We start from the raw sequence: 12011 nt of genomic DNA, 5'->3' as shown, positions 1-12011 counted from the left end.
GAAGATAGTTGGTATAGTAGCTAGCTGCCTAATGAATCTTCGAATTTGGTTTAATTCTAACTTCCGAAAGCCACGAAAACCGACCCGACATGCACGGATCATCAGTTTTACGTTTAAATATACCTTGAGTATGTGCAGTGGGCGTGTTGAAAATTATATTACCTATTATACATTTGGCGTTATTATTACATGTAGATAATAACAACAAGAACAACAACAACAACAACAACAATAATAATAATAATAATAATGATAATAACTTATATATTTTGTAAGTGTGTATATAAATAGCTGATGCAGCCTAGCGTTACTTCGATCGTACAGTTTTATTCAACTGTGTTAAGTTTTTGACATTTTTCGTCGTTTCTATAATTTTACCGTTCCTAGAAGACCGTTTCGCTTTTTCGAATATCTTTTTCTTTTTCCGACTCACCCCGTGATATAAAATTTATTCTTTTCAAGTAAGGGTGCATTTCTCATTGTCAAACAATATTGAAACTAAGAACGAGAATTTTTTTAATCGACAACACTTTTCACCGAATCTTTCATTCTCTTTTTTTCTTCGTGATATCAAAAAAAAAACAAACGAAAGATCGGTTTGATTAACGTAATATTTCGTTACGGTACTAATTGAAAATAAATTTTAATACCGCGGCGGGGGTGAGACTTTGACAAAATGAAGACTGCCGTTTTCTTTGTGGCCGTTCTTCTGTGGATGCTATTCTGATTTTTTTTTTGCACTCTACCCAGCGGTGTGTGACTGTGTACGGTACGTTATGTTAAAAAATGTCGTTGATCGTGCGCAGCGCTGTGTATAATGTATACGTATATTTACATAAACATTTTGTAGTTTTTAAAATTTTTTTTTTATTTTACGGATTTTAACTATATCTTAGGAAATATAGCGTATTACTACTTGACCTCATATAATATGCGCATACAGTACCGCAAGCTGGAACTTCGCTGAATGATGTAACAGCTTGTATGCTTGTGTTTGTGTGTGTAGCGATAAGTTATGATAAAATACGCTGTAAAGGCTGCAGGCAGGGAAAAATCGAATTTTAAGCCCTACTATATTATATATGTATAGGTAATACTATTGTTCGTGGCAAGATTACATATTCCGCAGTTATAGCCTCCGCCCCTTACGTACCATAATAAATTTTAACCTTCGCCTATATACGCTATTTTCTTTTTTTTTTTTCTTATTTTATATACATGCAAGGATATTGATACCGGCAAACCGGGAACTAGAAAAGAAAATTGATTAACTCACTGACAAGGATACTTTTTCATCAATAATACGTCACTTTTTTCGACGACAAAAATTTCTCCTTATTTAACCAACGCGCGCGTTAATTCCGAGGTTATTATTATCGTCATCAATTATTCAATTGTATATTTATACGATTTATTTTGTACATTATGTAATACACCTCGAGATGGCGCGCGAATAATTTTACACGCAGTTTTCTTTGTGGTACAACTTTTCCATGGCATATTTTACCTTGTTTTGATTTTACGTCAACGAGTTTATTTGTTCAATTATTTTCGGCTTTTCCGTTGTACGATCAATCTTCACATACAGTTGTCAAGATCTTATTGCTTATTTTTCTTATCTAATCGAAATGATTGCTGTTAAAGATTGAAGACGGCCTAAACTAGCGACCAATGAAAATGATATTTTGGTACGTTTTTGTTGACAGCAGGGATGCGAAAAAAAGAACCGAATAACAAGTAAATGAAAGAGTAAAATAAAAATCGTAGATGTAGAAGTAAATCGTATAGATTTTTTCTATTAAAAATTTCTGTTCAAAAATCAAATAACAATCAATCATTTCTTGCAGTGACTTATGTTTATGTATCGCTCTTATATTTGCGCGTTTGGTGTAGCAAAACAAAAAGAAAGAAAAACATTTTATTGTACGTATCCAGAGCCTTGTGCCTCGAACAACGCGTTTTGATATCAAGTCTTTCACGTTCTGATTCTGTTGTGCATTGTTTTAATTTCCTTTTTTTTTTTTTTTTTTTACTTTTTCTTCTTTTCTTGTCTGCTTTTTTCCTACATATTGTTCGTATTTTGTAATTATATTTATATGCGTGTATAGAATCTAATCTTATTTTATGTTATCAACGGAATTACGGGACAATAACATTGTGTGTTCTTTTAAATATTTTTTCCTTTACTTCCTCGTTTATTACATCAGTTTTATATACTGCTATAATTTATTTCATGCGCTGCGCATTTATCATTTTAATGGGTACCAGTAATCTTAATCGTTCATTATTACTATTATTATTATTATTGTTATTGTTATTATTATTATCGTTATTACTAAAGCTATTATAATAACAACTATGTAATTATTGTGGTTATTATTTTTATCGTTATTATAATAATCATAATATATAATATTATATGTATGTATATATGTATAATTCAATTTTATCGAATAATCTTATACACGTGGGGATGCTGCTGCACACCTCTACATTACAGAAGGCAATTTAGTGAGAGAGTTGTCCGGGTTGTATAAACGCATCGAATGTTGAGTTTAAAATTTTTTTTTCCCTTTTCTTTTCTCTTCTTTCTACATTACAATAATTACAAAAATTATTCGCATTTGTTATACACATTATACGTTTTGTTTTCTGTCAACAGGCGCAAAACTAGCCTTGACACAATGTTCAAATTTCGAAGAGTAATTTTCGTCACACTACCATTTGACAATCTTTACTACGCATACATGTATTTACTCAATAATTGATTTTTTTTTTTTTCTCCGAGATACATCTATGTATGTACTTTTATTTATCCCCTCTTTTTCTTTCCGTTTTCGCCGCTTCTCCAAACTGGGAAAAAACAATTTATATACAGGAACCTCGCATAACTGTGCGTGACTCTATGCCATATAAATACTCTACTCCCAGTAGCAGCTAGCTGTCGTTTCTACATGTGCACAGAATGAGATCCAGTCAAACTCAAAGCTCCAGAACGCGGGAAGGAACTCGACGCGACCGGAAAACAGTTATTGTGGGGCGCAGAGGACTTGGAGGATTAGATCTCCACACCCGGCTGCTATTCGCACCTAGAATCTGCCTGGAGAGGCTCCAGTTTCACCGGTATTTTGTCCTTGTCCTTCAAGGTGTGATGGGGACTCTTCACCAGGTCCGCGATATCCTCCTGGAAGAGGTTCTCCGGTCTTGGACTAACGAAACTGCGAGTCGGCTTGTACGTCATCCCGCTGACCCCAATTCCGACCTCGACGCTGCCTGGGATATGTCCCGGGTCCATTAGCGGACCCAACGGACTCGCCAGCGGGCTCTCCATCGGACTTTCCGGCGGTCCGGAACCCGGACTCGCCAATCCGAGGTTAAGCGGTGAGTTGCCATTGTTCTGATGCTGTGCTTGCAGCGCTGCCTGAATGTTGGTCGACAAATTCGACGACAGGTTGGTGCCGATCATGTCGTGCTGTTGGGAATGAGCCGCTGCCACCATACTGCAAACCTGATGACGCAAACCTGAAACAGGAATTCACGATTCAAAAACAAGTTAGCTAGATTTCTATTATTCTTTCGCATTTTGTTCAAAGAAGATATATCGAAACACCCGCGGGCAGGCAACCCGAAGCACGTCCGTCACCGCGTATGCGGTGTTGCCTATCCGCGGGCGACTCGAGTGCCCGTTATCGCCATAATCCAACAGAATAACTTCATACAAAATTTCACGTATGTACGCACGGTAAACTTCCTTCCTGTGTTCTCTTTTTCTCGTACGCACCTTGGGCTAGATTTCTATTATTCTTTGGTTTTCCTTCGTGTCATGTTCTGTTCAAAGACGACATGTCGAAACACCTGCGGACAGGCAACCCGTAGCACGCCCGTCACCGCGTATGCGGGGTTGCCTATCCGCGGGCGATTCGAGTGGCTGCGTTATCGCCACAATCTCACAGAAAAACCTTACACAAAGTTTCACGCACGTACGCCCGATAAACTTTCTTCCTCTTTTCTCCTTTTCTCGTACTCACCTTGGGCAACGGCGGCCACGGCAGCGGAAACTGCAGCTCCAGGGCTGACGGCACCCTCGGGACCGTTGCACGCGGCGTAGCTGGCGAGGCTCGGGTACAACGTGGTTGGCTCCTCCTTGACGATGTGGGCGGACTGTCCATCGCGGAAGACGACGGCTCTAATCACTCCTCTTATGTGCTCGTCCGGCCAAACGCCGAGAAGAATGCGCTGAGGCCTCCCGCGGCCCTTGGGTCGGAGATCTACGGCAAAAGGAAAGGGCGAATGTTACCGCGGCGCCAGGGGCGGCACAGGATCGCTCCATCCCTTGGGAATCCACCCAGGAAGATGTCGCGAACCCCCCGCCGATCGCCGGGGACAGTTGGCATGGGTTGACAAAAACCTACTACGATCTATGACATTCCATCACTCCGGAACCAAATTAGAGACAGTAAGGCAACTCATCTTTTTATTGTCGAAGGAAACGTGTGTTTGAATACAAGACTGCAGTATTATACTCGAACGAAGAAGTTATCCAGGTTCATCAATTCGGAAGGTTCAACGTCACGTATTTTAATGATCAGTTTAAACAATTTCGTTTGATTCAGTGAGACCAAGTTCAAGTTTGCTCGTCTAGTAGATATACCGGGAATGTTCTCTAAAATTTCTCGTTTAAAACAAGCAGTAGGCAACCGAAGATACATTTCAATACGTAGGAACTTAAAGGTAGCTTCGGTTGCCTGTCTGACAGCTTTGAGTATAACGCTGCCTTTCGACTTTCACTTTAGGTTCGGTAACTTTCTATGTAGAGAGGGGTTAAATTTGGGAGGGTAGTAAATAAAAAATGGCAACTAACACTCACCGGCTCCGCCGTCCGCGCTCGGTCCCAACATGTTGTGAACGCGGTTCGCATAGAGGACGAACGTCGGATACGGGATGTCGTATTTTCTGTGAACAGAGAAACGAGCATCTCGGGTTAATACACGATATCGAGGATCGCTGTACCTTATGAATAAATCAAGGCAAACGATCGTTCAAAACTTGGACACGGACTCTGATATCTAAAAATCAATCAAGCCACAGCTATAGGTTCGTTAATTCTTCACCACCTGATTGAGATGGAGGTGAAAAAAGGATCGTTTTACAATTTGCTCCGCGGTCATAGTCCACACACAAATATGGTCACCGTTTCAAATCGTTGATAAATCGTTGACGGTGGAAGATTGCGTTGGAAGAAAAAACATTCACACGCGTATGTATGCGTGTATACATAACTGTTTCAAGGAACCGTAGAGACGTGTGCAGGAGCTTTGTATAATTATTGTCTCTGTATATATAATATTCGTTCGCTCTATACAAATTTTTACATAGTCGCTTTGCATTATATACTACACACAGACATGGTAACGGAAGACGAAAATACGATGGATCTTACTAACAAGTATACAACTCCGGCGTTAGGTAAAAACAATCTACGTATACAACGATTTATCTTTAGAAAGAGACGAGGATAATGAAAAAGAGAAGGAAAAAATGAGGTAAAAAGAATATGTTTATCATCGCGTATATACATAGATATACGTATGCTGAGATTGAACATTCACGTACAGACGGTGTGTGGAAGCAGCTGGTATTAGCATAGAGCATGCGATACAGCTATAAGTGCGGGGATAACGTTATAGCTTTAATTTCGGATGGTAACGGAGGCATCAATCACGGAACGGGCAATGCATTAAACTAACGATAGAGAGAGAAAGAGAGAGGGAGAGGGAGAGTGAGAGAAGCTGACGGCAGCTGGAGAAAAGAAAGGCAGAAGAGGAAGAAGAAGAAGAAGAAGAAGAAGAAAAAGAGGATGACAGAAGAATAAAAGGTAAAATAAAGAAAAGGAAGAAAGAGAAAAAAAAGAGTTCCGTGCCAGATGGGCTAAATTATTTAAAACAAAGACCCGTCCGTTCGAAAGCACGTTCAACATCGTATACAAGCGAACGAATAGCGGCAGGAAAATCGAGTGACAACTCGAAGAGAAGAAAAATACATAAAGGAGTACGATATTACAAAAAGGAAACGTGGAAAAGCTGCAGGATGAGATAGAACGGTATACAAGAGGGTGCGCAGATTTATTGATGACACTTCTAGGAGTGTAAATTTGCCACCCGAGCTTGAAATTTTCACTGGAAAACGTGCAGGAGCAACGGGAAGGGGTGACGTGACGATCCTCGGGTAGGTGGAATGAAATATTCAGTGCAATTAATCGCTAAGGATCGCAGAGGGGGGAGTCTTTTCACCTCCAGGCGAAGGATCGAAAAGCTTAGGTAACAAGTGTGTGAAGGACTGACCTTGCCGCCTGGCTCAGCGAGAGGCCCTCCTTGAGGACGCTGAAAATGGCCTCGGCCATCGTCTCTGGCCTCCAGGACTTGAGGGGTCCGCGTTCTCTGAACCGAAGATTGTGGACCAGACTCTGATTCGTGTTCCAGCACTTCTGCCACATCGATTGGAGCTGGTACTGGTAGCTGTCTGCTGTAACACCCCCCCGAAAAAGGAGAGAAAAACTGTGAGTGGACGTTTCGAGATCGTTATCAGGCGTGTTCGTTGTTTTTTTGTTTTTTTTTTTTTAAAGCATTAATTGAATTCGTTTTATGCCTTCTTCGTTGTTTATTTATCAGCTCTTTGAAAATTCGTGAGATACATCGTAGATCGACGCAGACAGGTAAAGAGGAATTTCACAGGATTGATTTGGAGGTTCTACGTAGTTCTGTAAATCGGTAAAACGTTGTTCAATCATTCAATTCTTGTCGTCTTTTATCTTCAAATTTCCTATTTTCGTAGAAAAAGAACCTTTTAATTCAAAAACTTTCGAGTCGGTACTCTGTTCAGGCAACAATTGAGATAGCTGTATGGATAGTGAAAATATCGAGGTACATATAATTTACTGCAGAGATGGATGGAAGATACGATACATTGAAAACGAGGGTATCGCAAATGCAGCAGGTAGGTACAAAGCGAAGGTACGGATGATGCAAGTGACTGTTCAATTGTACTGACAACACGATAAAGGTTTCTTTCTTTCTTTCTTTCTTCCTTTCTATTTGTCTCGTACATTCCTTTTTCTTTCACGTTTGTTGTTCTTCAGTTTTAAAATATTTCAACACCTTTTTCTCAGCGATTTCAGAGAGCGAAAAGAGAAAGAAGAAAGAGGGAGAACGCGCGTGCTTCTCGAGTACGAAAGAATACGACTTCCACAATAGGGTTTGATATTATAAAATTGATAAACAAATATACCGTACGTACATCGATAATTGCACAAGAAATGAAAAATATGTGCCGCAGCGTTGAGGAATGTTTAATAACGCCTCAATTGTATTGTTCCAAGTTCTACAATACAATCATTGCAGCTATACGGTACGTGTTATATACCAATATACATATACCTATATTATATATATATATATATATAACGTGTGTAGTCGTCTTGATTTTATAACAAAGAATCATCATCGTCATTGTAATCGCGTTCGTGATATTTAAGAGAAATAAGAAGAAAAAAGAATGAAAACAAATTAAACACAGGGGAAAAATTCTTTTTCAACTATACAATTTACTTTTTATAAACAATTAATTTCATCGTTATTTGCATTATAAGAACTCGAGGCATTTCTTCTGTTTTTATTTTCATTGTTTTTCGAATTCATTATATCACGCGACAATTTACATAGTACAAAAATATTACTCGTGTTATTATTGTTGTTTTTATTATTATTACTATTATAATTATCACCATCATTGTTATACATTAAAAAATGACAGAGAAAGAAGAAAGAAATTTTACAAACTGTATAAATTTTATCAGATACGGTCACATATACATAGATATATACATATATATATATGTACTACAAATGAACCGATCCTAGGATTGATTTATTAATCAGTTAATCAATCACTAATATCGACTATTTTCTACTGACTTGTGTTGCGTTGACTTTTGAGCACGACGACGCCAATTGTCACGACAGCTTTTCTACTTTTAAAATAATACGTTATGTTTACAATATACGTATAGCATAGTCTTAAAATAGGGTCACGAGAGATTTCTTCTTTCTTGACTGTGCGAGAAATAACACATCTATACTTAATTCAATCAACGCATTTCAATTTATTCGTATTACATAATCAGACGTTCAAAATTTGATCCTAAAAATTTGAAGCTCCGGTCTCCGCCGTCAGCTTCGTTTAACAACTTTTTTAAACGGCACATATATTGTATAATAAATTCATAACGATTATCATTATTATCACCATTATTACTATCATTATTGTTATTGATAGGTTAAATATAATTGGATCAAATTGCGGATACTTTGAATCGATTAATTAGCGATACCCAGAAACGTCTCAACAGTTTAAGGCACAATTCTTTTATGCAAATTTACAATTTCGAAAAACTCACCGTCTCCCAAAGTTCAAAACCGTTAGTGTACCGCATTTGATCCGTTATTTTGAGCAAAGTTTCCGATTGCCTATGAATCGTTGTCGATGTTTCGATAACGTTTTAGAATTGAACGTGAGACGATGCGGGGTTCGGAGGTCATATATATATATATATATATATATATGTGTATATATATATATATACATACATATATATGTGCACGTGGTAACGAGGTTAAAACGACTTATTTATATGTACAATAACGAATACCTAAAACGAATTGAAACGTACAGGTTGTCGGTCCGAATTAATACCGACGAAAAGTTAGAAGTGTTGGGTTGACACGCCAACACTGCAAACATAAAACGGAGCTATTCTCATGTTTCTGATCGTTTTAATTTCTCATTAGACTATCTTGCTTATAAAGAAGACAATTTCCTAATTATACTTAAACAAAAAATGAAAAAGAAAAAAAGGTTTAGAAGATATAAAAAAAAAAAAAACACAATGAAGAAAATAACACGAAGAAACTAATGGCCTTAGCGCGCGTCAGAGGATCATAAATAACAATATAATATCAACAATAAAATTGAACGAGCCACGTGGCAGTAGGTAATTATTATACTAAGAGAAAAGAAAAGAATAAAGTAAAAGGAATATAACGGTAATGATGTAAGGGAGTGAGATCGCGGCTGTATACTGGCAAATGAATGTAGAAATATTGTAACGCAAACTCATCATCATCACGGCTGTTGCAACAAGTGTTATTAATGACGAGGAAGGTGAAGAAGCAGCCTGAAAAATTGCCGCGTGTACGTACCTACCCGTACTTCTAATTCGACAGCGACGTAGGACGAATTAGATGCGTGTGCGTGTGTAGAGAAGATAAATCAATTAAGTGACAGGTTGTGAGGTAAACACACAGTCGTTGCGAAGGAGCAACGGTGACAATCGAGTCGCGAGAAGAGTGAAACGGAAAAAGGAAGTTAACGAAAGAATTAAATACACGGAGACGTGCGGTGATAATAATTGCGAGCAAATCTTAATGCGAAAATGTGTCAAGTTATAACGATATTAACGGTATAAAATGGCAAGTGTTTGATACGCGAGAGCATAAGCGGGGCAGCGTTCGTATAAATATATTTAAAAATCCTGATACCGTTTCGCGTCTGTACGTAAAATGAAAAATTATTTTAACGATCACGTAAAAGGATGGATGAATAATTTGAAATCTAGTATATCGTAAACGGCCGTTGGTTATCTGACAACGGATCAGAATTTATTCTAAATTCTAGGAACAAACGTTTGTTGTAAGCGGTACGCGCGACAAAATGAGTGACCAAAAATCCAGGGCGGACACGCGTTCGGCGATAGATTTCGATAGTTTTCATCCGCGAATACGTTCGGAGCGGAGTCTAGCCAGATTGTGGGTAAAGCGAGAAAGCTTTTTGGCACAAGTCGGTTGAATTTGATCGACTACCGTAGGTGCACGGTTGTTCCGAACATTGATAAAAGTCCCCGTATTTCAGCATCGAAAATCAAAATGGCGGCCAGATAGCCGACGCCGTTAGATATATAACTGCGCGTTGGGGGTGAAGGGGGGGCAGACCAGCGTTGACTAACCCCCTGAAATATGTAATTACGCGTATCGCGCTTGTGTACGAATATATATATATATATATATGTATTGGTGCCCCGTTTTTATTCCTTGGCGCCTTGGGATACACATGCATACGGGATCGGCGTGTGCGTGAGCAGAATTGAATTTTTAATATACGGTATAGTAAAACGTTAGCGTGACGTGTGGGGGCTGTTTCTCCCTTACAACTGTGCGGGTTGTACCTTTATGCGAAGAGCGGTAAACGCGAGGTAACGTTGTTAAATTTATAGTGCGCCTGCGTAAATACGTGTGTGTACACACACACACGCACACACAATGCAATATATGCAATACAATAATAATGCAACGTCTTTTATCCCTGCGTATATATATATATATTCGTTCGTCGTGTCATGCAGCCCGTTATACCCTGTGTTTTCGGCGCTGCTTAATAACTTAACGAATGTAGAAAACCTTAACTTAGTATAACTTGTACGCCTAGGTATTATATTATTTTAGTAATTAATTAATCAACTATATGCATATGAATACGTAACGGGGTATACATATAAATTCTATAATATATAGCATCTAATAAAATGTAAAATATTATTTACAATTTAATATTTGACAGGCACGCGCGCACGCAACCCGCACGTATATTATTAATATCATATTTTATATACGTACCGACGGCGCTGGAATGGAATGGAATAATTTTTTTTGTTTTATTCTGCGTCTATAAACGCGAATGGAATGAGTAATACATGCATTCGTCTATCCAGGTATAATTTATATACAATGTCTTATTCTTTGCTCATAAAAGTATCGTAACGTATAAATAATACATTATATTAATTATCATATTCGCTGGAAGACGAGTTTAACGAACGTCCGAAAGAGATAATCTTGTAGAATTGAAATGACATTATTTTAGAAACTACGTTACATATCACCTGCGATATCGAGTCTCGCGAATCACGCGTCTAAGGCACACGCGTTATAATTATTTTGGCCGGAATGTTGTTAGATTCGTTTATTATTATTATTATTATTATTATTAGTATTATTAATATTATTATTATATACACGGGGGACGACGAGGGACAATAAGACTAGACTGCACACCGCGTCGGTTTCGCGATCCCCAATTGTGATTACGTAGAATCCATCGATTTACGGAACACGTTCCTTCTTCGGGAAATAACGGTGGGAATTTCAAGCTTCCCATGATCAAGGAGGTTGGTTCGTAGAAAATCGACACTTTTTATTAATTTTATTGCGAGATAGTCGTACGTTGAGTATTCATCAAATTATTATATTCCTATAAAGCTTATACATTACGATGTTTTTAAAAACTCGTCAATAACATTAGCCTATCGTAGAGTGAAATGAAACAAATCTTGTGTAATTTTTAACGATCTTAAAGCGATTGTAACCGAAACATCGATAATATATAAGATTTAATTTATACTCTCAGTATTTCCTATTTTTTGTACTTTTGAAGAGAACCTCGTAGCTTAAATACGAATAGAGTAATTTGACGAATACTCAAGGTACGATTATCTAGAGATGAAATAAACGGAAAGTGTCAATTTTCGACCAACCAACCTCCCTGATGGTGAGAGGGTGTACTCAACCCAGCGTTGTCTGTGAAAAATCAAAGAACGGAAGCGTCCATAGGAGTGGATTAAAATCGGGCAACAGGTGAAAAGGGGAAAAAGATAAGGAGGACCGCGACCTCGTCACTCGTTATCGTTCTCGTCATTGAAGTAGAGGGAAACGATTGAGTGCTTTTTGCAGAATGCCCACCACCACCGGAACCCGGTGAGACCGGTGAACATAAAACCGGGATCTCGTTTCCGCCTGAGCCTCTGAACGTAGATGAGAACGGCGTTGAGGGACTTTTTCGTCCTCCGATTATAGGGGCTGATGCTGATGTCGCAGCAGAATTCGAGGACGGCCGATTCCTCGGAC

General features: G+C 38.4%; 1 protein-coding gene across 5 annotated transcripts in view; it reads right to left on the bottom strand.

Moving 5' to 3' along the window:
• Positions 1 to 12011, bottom strand: part of LOC124213324 (protein bric-a-brac 1) — a 182250-nt gene that overhangs the window by 4429 nt on the left and 165810 nt on the right. For 2 of the 5 annotated variants that reach the window (XM_069133228.1, XM_046614540.1), the window contains 4 exons: positions 6342 to 6522; positions 4862 to 4953; positions 4029 to 4268; positions 1 to 3522 (listed from right to left, as the gene is read on the bottom strand). The exon at positions 1 to 3522 is cut by the window's left edge and continues 4429 nt beyond it. In XM_069133228.1, coding sequence (XP_068989329.1) covers positions 3080 to 3522; positions 4029 to 4268; positions 4862 to 4953; positions 6342 to 6522 — 956 coding nt within the window. In that variant the 3' untranslated portion in view covers positions 1 to 3079. The remainder of the gene's footprint in view (positions 3523 to 4028; positions 4269 to 4861; positions 4954 to 6341; positions 6523 to 12011) is intronic. The other 3 variants (XM_046614542.1, XM_046614541.1, XM_046614543.1) reach the window with 3 other exon arrangements.

This window comes from Neodiprion pinetum, chromosome 2 (genome assembly GCF_021155775.2).
Source record: "Neodiprion pinetum isolate iyNeoPine1 chromosome 2, iyNeoPine1.2, whole genome shotgun sequence".
Lineage (NCBI taxonomy): Eukaryota > Metazoa > Arthropoda > Insecta > Hymenoptera > Diprionidae > Neodiprion > Neodiprion pinetum.
The sequence above is the reverse complement of the archived record's forward strand: the minus strand, read 5'-3'. Positions and strand labels throughout refer to the sequence as shown.